At 36.7% G+C, this 14028-nt stretch overlaps 1 protein-coding gene across 1 annotated transcript in view; it reads right to left on the bottom strand.

Annotated features, from left to right (window-relative positions):
• COL14A1 (collagen, type XIV, alpha 1) overlaps positions 1 to 14028 on the bottom strand; it is a 66694-nt gene that overhangs the window by 1658 nt on the left and 51008 nt on the right. The window contains exons 14-22 of the mRNA XM_008943092.1: positions 13706 to 13832; positions 12900 to 13039; positions 9647 to 9779; positions 8440 to 8511; positions 7504 to 7646; positions 3890 to 4019; positions 2720 to 2842; positions 1181 to 1330; positions 410 to 526 (exon numbers count right to left, since the gene is read on the bottom strand). Of these exons, the coding sequence (XP_008941340.1) occupies positions 410 to 526; positions 1181 to 1330; positions 2720 to 2842; positions 3890 to 4019; positions 7504 to 7646; positions 8440 to 8511; positions 9647 to 9779; positions 12900 to 13039; positions 13706 to 13832 (1135 nt within the window). The remainder of the gene's footprint in view (positions 1 to 409; positions 527 to 1180; positions 1331 to 2719; positions 2843 to 3889; positions 4020 to 7503; positions 7647 to 8439; positions 8512 to 9646; positions 9780 to 12899; positions 13040 to 13705; positions 13833 to 14028) is intronic.

Here is a 14028-nt window from a genome sequence, read left to right as displayed (position 1 = left end):
GTATTCAATGCGGTCTTTCCCTACCCTTCCACCCTCTTCTCATGTCCATCCTAATCCTACAGAGATATCATTTATAATATTATTTACAATCCTAGATGTATTATTCAGTTCATCCTTTATCCATCTTCTGTCCCTCACACAATGAAACACTCAGGTAATCACCTATTTTCTACTGACAGATAAAACTTCCTCCCATAAAAGGGCAAGTTATCAACAGCTGTGTGATATAAAAGGACAGGAATGCTACTCCTACTCCTGAAACTCCCATTGTGTACACAACCCTTTTGTCCATCATTTCCTGTATTTCAGGAGCCATTTTACAGGTCCAACTGCACACAATTTCTTAACTTATGCAATTCAGTGCTCTGGGTTAGGCTGTAGCTGCACATGGAATGATTTAGTAGCTTACCCACAAGCGATTCTATAACCACCCTGTAAGCAGTAGCATGTCTGTGAAGCTGCCACTGAGCACAGAGGCTAGTCATGCGGACTTGGTAGGAATCCAGATCTGTCACACCAAGGTACACTGAAAATAAAATACCAAAAAATTAGATTTATGGCTCTACTAAGACATATAAGAAAACATTATTAAGAAACACTTGTGCCAATGAATTTTTTTTAACAATTTCAAAAGCTGCCTAAAAAAAAATGACATCAAGAAAATCCAAAACAGGAAAGGGGAAAAAAAGTTAATCTTTAGATCTAAAGTTTGGAACATAAGTCAATCTAATTAAGACTAAAAAATGAACACTACTAAAAATTCAGTTACTACAAATAAGTATAAAATTATCATTATAACAGTAATATTTCTGTCAAAATCTAACTTAAAATTGAGCTTTAGATATATAAAGGCTAAACTATATTACAGGTATGGAACTAAAAAAAAAAAAAGACTAAACAGACTTTCCATTAAGGAGGTTTACATCTACTACTAGACAAATATGTTTAGTTGATAAATAATAACATCTGCTTTATGACCCTTGTCTTGCTAATGTCCAGCAGATTATTTCAAAGCTTGATACAGCCTAATAAAAAGAAAGAGACTTTCATTTCAGGCAAATAATTTTCACACAGCTGAGAAAGTCTTCCATGTGAAAATCTATTCAGAGAGCTGCACAAAGCCACAGTTATAGCAAAAAAATAGCCTGTAGAGATCTGAACGGCATGAAATCATTCTTACAGGTTTTGGCTACGCCTGTTAGAGCATCACTGAAGCCTGTTGAGTATGAAGCAAATACTTTAACACTGTACTCCGTTCCACTGAAGAGATTTAGAATAAGAATGGTATTAATATCATCCCCTACAAAGGTCTCCAACGCAGGACCAGGAACTGCAAATACATGAGATAAATTAGAAAATCATTTGCTCAGCCAACGAATTAACAAGTAGTTAGATCTTAAGATACATGCATAATTACATGTGCTCCCAAAGTTACTGCCCTTTTTTCGCCTTTTTATTTTTTCCATACTCAAAAACAAAGACACTGCTCAGTCCTTGCATGGATAGAAGCCACAACACACTTGGGAAATTCAGCAGTGGGATTCATTAGGGCAGGGCTAGACACTGGCATCTGTTAAGACCCTTTTGTTCTGCTTCAGTGACTTACTACTGGCCTAAATAGGCAGCCAAAGATCTCCTCAGTTTGATGGTGTGCCAGGACCAAGAGGAGGGAATAGCAGATGCCAGCAAGCAATATAGTCCCTAAGGGGGTCTTATACAACAGCATCATTTAACACTGTGCAAAAATGATAATGAAAATAGAAAAGAATAAAACTTTCCCAAATTAAAACTGCAAACAGCTTCTTTGCCATCTCTCTCAGTTGTTCTAGATACTCTTCAGAAACCAGGCAACAGCAGTGTCTTTGGAAAGCCCCTTAATGGTCACACATTTGTATTTTGTTCTCGGTAGAGGACTGTGTTTTTCTAAAGAAATCTGAAGGAGCTTGGGTGCCTTGTCTAGCTGCAATGCGCAGGTGGACAAAGAACGCAGCACAGACAAAATGGGCAATAAATAAAACATCAGGTGTTCAGAAGGTGTAGAGTGGGAGTAAAAGTCAAGGAAACTAAAACTTTGTATTGAGAGGATATTGAAGAATAGAAGAACACAAAAGACAGGAAGAGGAAGAGAGCAAAGGTAGTCTCTGAAATAAATAGAAAGTGTCATGGTAAAATGACATAGAAAGTCTGATTGAAAGAGTTGGGTTTGATCAGCCTTAACATGGGAGGTCTAAGGGGGAATCCTACTGCTGCCTACACCTACCTAACAGGAGAGATAGATGTTTTCTGAGGCAAACAGGAAGATGGTAAGAGAAAGAAGACAAAATTTGCAACATAGGAGATATTGATTAGATATTAAGAAAGACAATTTCTACAGTGAGGATAGTCAAAAACTAGGACAGATGCTTAAAGAGGTTTTGAAACTTTCATGCTTGGAGATACTGCAAACACGACTGGACAAGTTCCAGCAAACTCTGTTCCAAGCTGGCCCTGGTTGGATCAGGGAGTTGGACCAGATGATCTCATAGATCACTTCCAACCTGCATCATCCTGTGACTATGAAACTTCCGTATTCAAAACCTGAGACACCTAAGTCAAGAGCACTTCCAAGGCTGTAAGTGCGGCTGTTAGATTTAAGTACAAAATTCAGCAAAGGATGATGTCAAGAAACGGTAAAGTCACAAACAAACAACAACAACAAGGTATCTGTTTCAAAACTCACTGTTGATAGGTTTGTAGACAATTCTGTAACCCATTGTTGGTGATGGCGGTGCATCCCAACTGATCCGTAACCTGTTATACCATTCATCTGAGACACGCAGATTTCTAGGAGCAGACAGGGGTACTAAAAGGAAACCAAACTGAGTTTTTACAAGTTTATCTCATACAAGCACCTGCATAAAATTCAAGACATGCACATGAAAGATAGTGCAATATTCAGTACTCTCAGATTTATAGGTAAAAGTGCTGGAATGAAAGCCTTTAATCAAATTCATCTTTGGCATTATGTCAGTGGCTTAATGTTGATATATTTAAGGAAGTTATACCAAGGATTAATTATGAACTTGGGTCAACAAATAATGAATTTTGAAATTAATTCCCAACTTTGTTCCTACATCTTTTTAAGAACATAAGAAAATTCAGAGATAATTATCTCTTATTTAAATTGTTTCTTTCAATCCAAGTTTTGAATGTATAAATCATGCTGCTGTGAACACTTACTGCTTTCAAACAGAATCAAAGGAATGATTTACAAGTGATTGGAGTGCCTGCACAAATAGCACTTCAATTTAGGCAGAAATTATGTAAATTAGGAGAATAATTCAATAAAATGATACTATCATGAGTAGCAGTGCACAATGAGATTATTTTTTCCAATATACAGTAGAGAGGCAACTTAAGCTACAGCTGAGTAATCTTTTGGTGCTTGGTCAGAACTCTAGAGATAATGCGATCACTTTTATAAAAAGATCAGCAGCATTTCTAATGACCTTTAGGAATTAATGATCTCACACAAAAGAAAATCTAACGGTACAATGGTTGGTTTGATACTATCCCAGCAGGCATTGTTTACTTTATTTTCCGCATTTGTTTGCTTGTCCTTAGTGGGCTATCTATTAAGGACTTACCAGCTTTATTACTCAACAAGTTTCCACAAACTCATAGTATTTGAATATAAAATACAATTTGTGAATTAGAAGCAACCCATTGTTTATAAATCAATGAACTGAGATTATTATAAAGTTTGAGTTATGTAAGTCATGCAAAATAAACCTACAGTTATACTAGATTATATTACTACAGCCAAGGAAAAAGGGACAAAAGACTAAGCCTTCATGCAAAAGACTAAGCCTCTCATCCTGGCCAAAGACACACAGAAAGTTTTACTTACGAGTTTTGCCAGGAGCTGAGACACTGACTCCTTCCCCATCAGAATATATGGGAGTGATGGTGACTTTGTATTCTGTATCAGAGAGCAGAGGCTGAAGCAGAAGAGTGTTTTGTCTCCCAGGCACCATAACCTGGATGGTCAGAAAAACAAAATACAATTGAGCTTAATGACTAGGGCCAAACCCTTTTTTTATCTTACGTGACCTCTGACACCACGTACCACTAGTACTGTTTTATAGCTTGCATTTTAAAATATTTCTGATGCTCTAATGTAAAATAAAATAATTAAATTATCATTATTTAAACAGATCTACTAGTTATATCTGAGAAAAATGAAAAGGAGAATGTGTCTACAGGTTTAATAAAAAACTGTATTACCCTATGAGACACTACAGTTCCATAAACCACTAGTACTATATCATCCATACAATGATACTGTAGTGAAAAAAAAAACTCCAGGCAGTTTCGAGTGTGTGAGAGCAAACCTTTCAACCTGCTGGATAAAGCACTGCTTTTTTTAAATACAGTACAAGGTTTCCCCACAAACAGGTATTCTGGAAACTCTTTAATATGTCACAATAGCAGTGATAGATGTGCCCAAGCAAAGCATTAAAATTTATTAACTTGTCGGTCAAATTTTAATCTCAGAAAGCCTCTACAGCCTGAATGGGAACCACCTGCACAGGAACCACCTGCACATGGAGTGGACATAGGATTGGTTTCTGTTTTCTTACCATGTTTCCTGCACCAGGCTTAAGCACTGAAATGACATTGCCCCTGTCCACAGCATGGGGGTTGGAACTAGATGATCTTTAAGGTCCCTTTCAACCTAAACCATTCTATGATTCTATGACTGTTGGAAGCAACTGTCCCAAGGTCTAACCTCATATTTCAGACCCTGCCTGGCCCATGTCCCTTGTGTGAATCTCCCACCTCAGTGAGCAACTGCACATACTCGGCAAGAAGCTGACAGACATATAAGCTCTATAAACTCAAGCAGAAAGAAACGGAAACTGAGCCTAAAAGTATTTGTTGTTTCAAAGAACACAGATGCATGCGATGACGGTAGAGCAAAATTTTCTGGAGCATATGCTCAGACAAGAAAGCTCTCATCCATTTTAACGTTCCAGGATACATTAAAACTATTTCTAATATTGGTAAGTGATACACAGAAGGAAAAACTTAACCTAGTATACCCAGGTGTGGAGACTCGTCAAAAAAGTATTCCATTCATGGATCAAAACTAAATACATGTGCATGAAAGATTTCCACACTAAACTCTTCCATACATAGGAAAAACTCAAAAAACTCCACACTCAAATCCCACAAACTTTCTGCAAAAGGAACAACCAACTTTTGGGTTTTTTTTAGGAGAGGGGATGCAAGCATTGAGACCTATCTCTTTTCCAAATGTGCACATCAGAGTTCTTCTACAGAACAATATAGTTTTCAGCAGTGAGAAACACTCCTGGAAATAAGGAAGAAAAAAAAAAAGAGTGATCCTTCCAGTATGCACAGCACACCCAAGAACATATATGCAATTCTGTGAAAAATATTCTGTTACATTTTCTAGTCCCCGATCTTCAGCCAACAGCATCAAGGATTAAAAAGCTTATTAATAATTTTATGGAAGGGGAGGTGTAACTGAAATATATACCACTGGAATGAGAGCCAAAATACTTAAGCATCCACCACAGAATTGTCATCCTATAGGATATTTATACCCAAATTCCACAAAACTTTTGGGTTCTGCTTAAGAAATGTATTTAAACAACTAAACACTACCCTAAAAATTGCACATCTGTGTTGTTTTATTGACATCTGTGTTGCACCTCTCAGGTGCTTGAAGCCATGTGATAAAATACATTCCTTCAATTTAAAATGTGCTTAATTTTAAGTATAATCTTACATCAGTCCTTATTCATTTAAGTATTTATGCACATGATTAATTTCAAAGATGAAACATGGTTAAACTGCTGAATCATGACTAAAGATAATAAGACTTTGGAGTGTATTTAAAATTAAATAATTTGCAGAACTAGAGCCAAGATACCTACCTAATCTTAGAATTTTATAATTTTCTTTAATGAGCTTTTTAGTCAACTCTCATATCGTTCTGACAGCCAGAATTTGAATACCTTTCCTACAGTTTCAATTTCTTTAATATTCTTGTTGAATACTAAAACAGAACTCCATTTATATCATCCGGCTGAATTTCATTAAGAATCCCAGCGCTGGAACAGTAAACCTAGGACTTGAATTTCAGAGACTTTGGATTATTGTTATTAGAACAGTACAATTTGTGTCATTGTGCTGTGCAAGTTTGCCACTGTGTTATGCACACTATACTATCATATAGTCAAGGTAAACTCACAAAATATGTTTTCCAGTCCAAAAGGAAACCATTGCAATGCAAGTTCATTTCCAGATTATAGTTGAAAGAGATGGCTAAAGAATAATTTTCTAACAAGGTCTCATAAAATATGGATGAAAACAAAATGAAGAAAGTCTACTTCATATTTTTCTTAAAAAAAGAATATATTCAACTAATTTTTTTTTTTTAATATACTCTAATATAGGGCTAAAAATATCAGCTGCTAGACATCCAAAAGAATGTCTCCCAAAAGAATGTCTCATATTTTCAATATAACTGTTCTGTGAACAGAAGTGTGTCATGTGACAGAGAAGGTGAGTGATTTGGGGAATATTTTTGCATTCTGAGCTATTTACTAAGAAAAACCTTTAACTATAGAATTTTATCTCTTAAATATAATTACACAGAGCTATCTTATTTAATTACCCAAATTAAAAAAAGAAAACAAATATATATAGTAGTGCACTTGGTGTCCCAGAAATCTGAAATCATCTCCAAAATTGTGAAATCTTAAAACAACACAGCAAGAGATTCTTTTTCACATTATTTGCAATATGTTTAGAAGAGTGAATGTAGCACCTTTCATTCATTCAAGTATTTTCTAAAATCTTGATTACCTGAAACTTTTTTTTGCATAAGTCAATTTAAATTTTGATCATCACACAGTATTGGAAAAATAGCAACTATTCCTAAGTATTTGGATATCAAAGTGTTATCCTTTTTGTGACATGTTCAGGTTAACAAGCAGTATGGAAACTCTTCATCTGAACTTTAATTACACTGCTTTAGCATAAAATGAGACTTTTAGGTAAAGAAGTAAAAAAATATACTTAACATTGTCCTGTACAAACATTTAAGAGCTGTTACAACACAATCTCCAGAAAGAAAAAGGACTAGGAGTAAAAAAATCTCAAAAAGAAAACAAAACAAAGAACTCAGACAAATTTTAAGAATATAGGAAAAAGAGGACAGGCAGCTAGTCTTTTAGCTATGACTTCTTTAAACATCAGTGTGCCTGGGCCTTGGTCTTATATTTGACTGCTGTTGACTGCAGTGCAGCAGGTGCTACACGATTAAAACTTTGTAGTTCAATCTCACAGTAGTATGATGGATCTTTCACTTGGATGTTTTACTAATTGCAACAGGAGTGTTAGATAAGGAGACACTATGCCTTAGCAGTTATTAAACAAACTTTCCAAGCTTATGAAGCCATTCACAAAAGCCATACAGACCATTCTTACCGCTTCCTCGGCACGGTCTCCTTTCGCAGTGAGATAGGTCACTCTGAACTGCTGAACATTGTAATCTGAAATGTCCCATACCACCCTCAGGCTTGAGGTTGTTTCATCATCTATAACAAGGTTTCTGATTCCTGCTCGAAAAACTAAAGCAAAAAATAATTTAATCGGTATTTTCTCAACTCTAATTTTAGATTTAACGTTGTCCTAATTATCACCAGTTAGCTGCAAGATCTATTGAAGTCATGGTGAATCCGAAGATCTATGGTGGGACAAACACATGCAGTTCAGTCATACTTGGGCTTAATAATATAAAAATTTTAACCGTTTAATAAAATAACAGCTTTTCTATACTGCCATTAACATATATTGCCCATCTGCTTTGTTTATATTACTTGGTTTATGGAGCTTCAGAATAACCAAAACTCCACTGCAGCTAGAAAGCTACAGAAGATAAGTAATCCAGAACTGTTGATCCTTAAAAGTCAGTTTTCTGATTCAGGGAAAACAAACAGAACCCTTAAAACTAAACAAAATTCTGAAGAGTTTCCAAGTATGAGGAGAAAGAGAAAAGAGCTGAATTTTCCAAATTAGTCTCTGTATTCCTGTGAAATATTGCTGGCATCATTCAGAGCTCCTACACTGTGTTACAGGTCAGCTCCTCATCCACACATGGCATATGCAGAAAGTTGGCCACACACAGAAGGATGGTGCAGGAGCATGGTAGTGTGCACATTTTGCTGCTGCCACCCCTCGCCTGGGGTCTACAGCTCCACAATAGCTGCCATGGCACTGTGCTGACCACATAGACCATCGGGAACTGGGGTTATTCACTCCTCAGCAGTATCACAGCTCTCTGCCCCAAGATATGGGTATACTTGTGAGGAGCCTTAGCTCTTTGCATTCAACATTTGAACTGTTGACATTTATTCTCTTTACCTGCTGTGGTGGGCTTAGAACTTGTCGTACTGGTAGTGGTCACAGTGGTAGGAATTGTGGTAGTCCTTGTAACTGAAAAACAATACTCAGCTCACTAACAATTCAACAAGACATGGAAGTCACAGTACTTATCTTGGATTTCTAACTATGACAATGAAACTATGTGCTCACACCTACAAGTATCCCACACACTTCAGGCATTTCAGAGACTACAAGGGAACTATTCATTTAGTTTACTTTAGGCACATATATATGCAGGATTAGCACTCAGATCTACAGATAAGACATAATTATTCACTGTACAATTAAATAAGAATGCATATAGTTTCCCACATTTCTGGCTGAACCATACATAATGACTTCTACTTTGACCATTGCTGACAGATTAAATTAAAAGACTTTTAAAGGTGCTTCATATCTGTCCAAGTCAAAAACAGAAGCTTAGCAACACTGGTTAATATCAGCATTATTTGGATGAGTTACAGCTTCTTGTCTTAACAGAAGGTTCAAGATTAAGCCTGCAATGCAATTACTAAGAATTCAATGAATTTTGAATTTACACATGAAAAATATAGTTGTTTACTTAACAAAATCATTGTCCATGAAAAGAGAATGGATAGAGCAAATCCACCTGAAATGTTGGCCACTGTTTCAATTATAAACTATAAAATACACCATGTATGATTTTCAAGTTTTATCTCTATTGCTTCCACGTTAACGTCACAGATGCCTGTGTAAGCTTTTTGGACCACTATTTCAGCCAAGAGTCAATTTAGCTCTAGTGAGTATAAATTACATAAATAAGAAAGGATGGGCATACTGTAAATGCCAAACATCTTAAATGAAATTACTGTGATTTACTTTAAAGCATTTAACACCCTCCTCCCAATCTAATATATCTTCTTATAGGGAACTCTGTTCAAAGACTAAATATTGAAATGTAGGGTGGAAGAATATCTACTCTGAACCAAAGGTAATTAATACCACAGCTCAGACAGTGAGCCAAACCATCATTTTGATTCAATTCCATCCACCACGTAATATTAAATAAGAAAAGCAAAAAGTATGGTCAGCAAAGCTCTGGTGCTAAACCACCACATTCTTCAATATTACAGCTACACAAAGATGGACTGTATTTTAAATATATTTGCATTAAAGTTAAATCACTTAAGCATCTCTAAAATTTACAAACAAGAGTTTGTCTTACATGTAGCTCCAAGAACAGCAACAACTTCACTTTCACTTTCATCATCAAAAACTGCCAGCAAAGAAACTTCATATTCTGTGTTGGGCAACAAACCCTCAATAACATGACTGTCTGTGTCTCCATTTAGGACAACCTAAGTAACACAGCAAGATTAAAGAAAATCAGTCCTGCATTTGATTAATTTATATGAATTGACTGAAATGAAAGAAGGAAAATAGATTCTCCTTTAAAATAAACGAAAGCTACACTCAGATTTGCACAAAGAATTTATTAGCTATGTTGAAATAAAAAGTATCACAGAGTACATCTGGAAAAAAAAAACTGTTAAGAATAATTAAAATGTATTTAGTATTTTGTGGCTAGCTTGATTATTCTAGTGTGTAGTCTTATACTTTCACCCACAACTAATTAATTGTTAAACTGAACATATGCATTTCATTTGAAAATCACTAAAATTCAAAATATTCATCAGCAAAACAAACACAACAGGGTAGCTTAGCTTTCATTTGTATTTCTACCATTCAAGCACTGTTACGACAAAAGTATTCAGCATCTCCACATCCTCACAAAATGCTGTTTCTATTCTAGAATTAAAATCCAAGTTATGGTTCCACACATCTGAACGTAACCTGAAAGTACATTTGCTGTAGACTTGGGGATTAGGCAAGATGCGCTGATGAGGTTTGTTACATGGCGTGGTTTTTAATAGTCATTTTCCTTAATTCTACCTATGACAGCAGCAGCAAGATTCACATGTGCAATGTTAACTGTAAGCAGGATTCACTCCAGATTTTGGCATGTTTCGTATATTTTGTTGGAAGAGATTAGGAGATGGGCAGGAGTTGGAAGCAAAGGGACTATAAAGCAGAATGCAAGGAGCCTGGGCAGGAACTCTGGTGAAATGGCCTGACTGGGTTTGGGAATAGTTTTTAAGTTACACAGACAGATATTATGATAAAACTACCTTCCTCTAGGTTACCACTGGCAAGTTTTTAAAGATGGCCACTGTATACACAGACTCAGAGACTTACAGTGGAAATCAAACAATAGATAATGTGCTGCATAAAATCTACTAGAGCAGTTAGCAGAAACACTGAATCCCACTTTATTATTTTAACTACCACTGGATATTTCCTGAGTTGGTCCTGGGGAAGAGGGGCCCATAAAACAATCACAGAGCTCCTGAACTCCAATACAGAAAACAAAAGCAGAACAAAAATTAATTTGGGCTATGCCTTCTACAACTATCAAGTAATGAATTAGGCATCCCATGCTGCACACTTTCTGGCACAGATTTTCTTGAGAAAATTTCAGAAACAAGCTTGAATGAGTCTAGCTGCATAAGTAGAAAAAATTAATACCTTCCTTTCCAATTCCTCAGAGCCTCTAGTCATGCATCAAATCATTACAAAATATCTGTATGTAGTTACTATCTCACATATAATTTTGGCATTCTCTGTGAAGCACCACTTCCACCATCCTCCACTCCCTGCTAATTTACCCCACAGAGAAGACCACAAAAAAACGCAACAAATAGCCAAACCTTCAAATGGAGAGGACAAACAACAGCAGCAAGAATAGTAACAAACACATCAGTATAACAGCATACATTCTCTACTCTATACATTCTCTACTCTAACCCAGAAATAAAAGGTCACTCTTAAACTTATTCTAGCGTTTTAGTGCTAACACCCCACTAAATGCTCCATACCCCTTAGCAGTGTGGGTGAAGAAGGCCCAGAGGTGTGTAATTCCCATCACCACCACCCGCTGACCCTAGTCAGCTAATGGGCGAGTTGGGTCTTGACAGAAAGACAGAGGGAGTGCATGTCCTTTCTCTGCATGACTGATCGCTTAGCTGGGAAAGAAGCTTAAAGAGGCAACAGCCTGGAGATATTGTACTATCCTAGGCCTGACCCCATTAGAGAGGTCATGCAAGGAGAACAAGAAAGCAGGCTGGGTATTTTTAATATTTCAATGTACTAAAATATTAGGGCCTCCAGCAGTTTTTTGTGAATACAATGAACAAGTAGAACCTTAACAGTTCAAATATTTCTTGATCATTTATTCCCACGCACAGAACACAGATATCATCAATCTCACTTAAAAATGCACATGGCTTAAAGGGATTCACTGACAGCTACTCACTGGAACTTAAACAGAAACAAATTAGTTTATCTGCTGCAGGGGAAAATGTTAGGGGATGACCTGAGTCCACTCACTCATCTGCCAGCTCCTCCTTTTTCCTGCTCACTCCTGTAATTTCTTTCTTTCATGACTATCTCTTGCTAGGTGAAAGGCAGGCAAGAATCATCCTAAGCTAAACTTACAGAAAAAAATGCCACATAACCTAATGATTGCTTTCTGCCCTAATGGGTGACAAAATGATGCATGAAACCTATAGCCAGGTAGGAAATGTTATCTTCGCCACAGAGTTCCATACCCAGATAAAGAGTTTGCAGGGATGGCCTCTCTTCACAGTGCTGATGCCAAGTGAGCAGGATGTCTGAGAGAGTCATTAAAGACTGAGGAGTACAAAAGAAGATAAAAGAATGAGTAAATAAATAAAGGGAAAGGAAAGAAAGAAAGGGAAAACAAATAAGGTAAACCAAAAAAAGAAGAAATTTTGGGAAAGGTAGAAAGAGTGTCTGTCTTTTTCTATTTAGAAAAATAAACCAGGAAAAGCTAAAAGGACAAAAAATCATTTAAAAATTCAGACTGAGGAAAATGGCCACTGTGAAGAAGATGCACAAAGGCCTAAAACAAAAAATACAGCAGAAGGGAAAAGGATAAAGAATCGTAAAGATGAATAAAAAAGCAATAAATTAACCATGGGCAAACTTTTCCCTTTGTAGCACTGCACAACGAAGGCTTCACAAGCAGTGTTACTGTGGCCAGCACATGAGACAAATGCAGACCCTTACGTGAGGATATTGCTGCTCTGGCTCAGCTACTGTCATCTTCATAGCAAAGTTAAGAACATGAACCTCTAGTAGCAGAGAAGAACATGCTGGTTCTATGACAGTTGTCACATTACAAATTAGATTGTTCACAAAGATCTCTTCTTTCCTCACTTCCGCTTCAAGAAGAAACTGAAGTACTGGTTTGATTTTGGTTTAGAGAGCTTTGCAGGGGGGCAGATTTTTCTGTAAGTCAGCTGGCCGTATTTAACTGTCAAAACTTTCAGCATAAGTGTCTTCAGAATCAAATGCTCTCTTCCATTCCACACCCTCAGGAAGCCAAGGCAACTCACCTCTTCAGAATCCCCGCCGTCCAAAGGAATCCATGCCAATCTGTAATAAGCAATATCTGATGAGGTGGGCTTCCAGCTGACCCTAAAACTATCTGTTGATGCTTCATCAATTTCCAAATGCTGTGGAACTGGGACTCTTTCTGCAATATATCATGCAAAAGAAAAGTGAGTTAATGATTCTGCAAGGCTTCCATACGTGATAATGCCAAACACATACCATTTTATTTGTAGTTTGTTACAAAGAGCACAGCATGAGAGGTAGGCAACAAAGCCACTAAAGAATTCTTTGTGCATTTACTTGTACTTAGGGAAGTGGCTTTGTAGTCGCAGGAGGTGGAATATGCACAATACATGCTCTTTATCTACTCTAACTAGACAAGCCTCCTTGTCCTCTCTCCACTGAAGGACCTCCATGCAACCCTCAGTCCCCCTCATTTGGTCAGAGCTCTGTGTACCATGCTCTTTTCTTTTATTCTGCCTCAGAGCAATGGTACTTCAGAAAGCTGGAGAGACAAATTATTTACTGCCTAATTGCAATAAAAGATGCTTTAAAACAGAAATTGTGGAAAGACTGAAGAAATGAGCCATATCTACACCAATGTGTTCATGATGTCTAAACGGTTACTCCCATGAGTAAAGGTGCAAATGGCCCCACAAAAAGTGAGCAAAAAAGCCAAAAATGCCAATGAAAATAACAGAAAGCGTTCAATAATCTAAATTCACAGCCAAAGACACTTGCTGTTACTGGTCCTACTTTCTAGTAAAGTAAGATAGTATAAAAATTCTTCATGGAAAGCAATACTTACTTGTGGTAAAGCTACCAGTAAGTGGTTCTGATTGTCCTTGATCATACAGGGAGAAAATAGCAACAGTATACTCTGTAAGGGATGTCAGACTTTTTAGAGTATGAGTTGAAACACGACCAACTTCCACCTAGAAGAAGCATAATTTGCAACAGATACTGAACATACACTTCACATTATCAGTGTCTGAAATTATGCTGGGTGATAATGATACAGAAAGAGAATGCCATGTAATCAGTAGAGGAATTTTGTGAAACTATGAACAAGTATAAATTCAGGGCTATAAAAGATGACAAAATGAACTAAAATAGGAAAACTAGAGAAAA

The sequence above is a fragment of the Merops nubicus genome, unplaced genomic scaffold (genome assembly GCF_000691845.1).
Source record: "Merops nubicus isolate BGI_N331 unplaced genomic scaffold, ASM69184v1 scaffold22396, whole genome shotgun sequence".
NCBI lineage: Eukaryota > Metazoa > Chordata > Aves > Coraciiformes > Meropidae > Merops > Merops nubicus.
The sequence above is the reverse complement of the archived record's forward strand: the minus strand, read 5'-3'. Positions and strand labels throughout refer to the sequence as shown.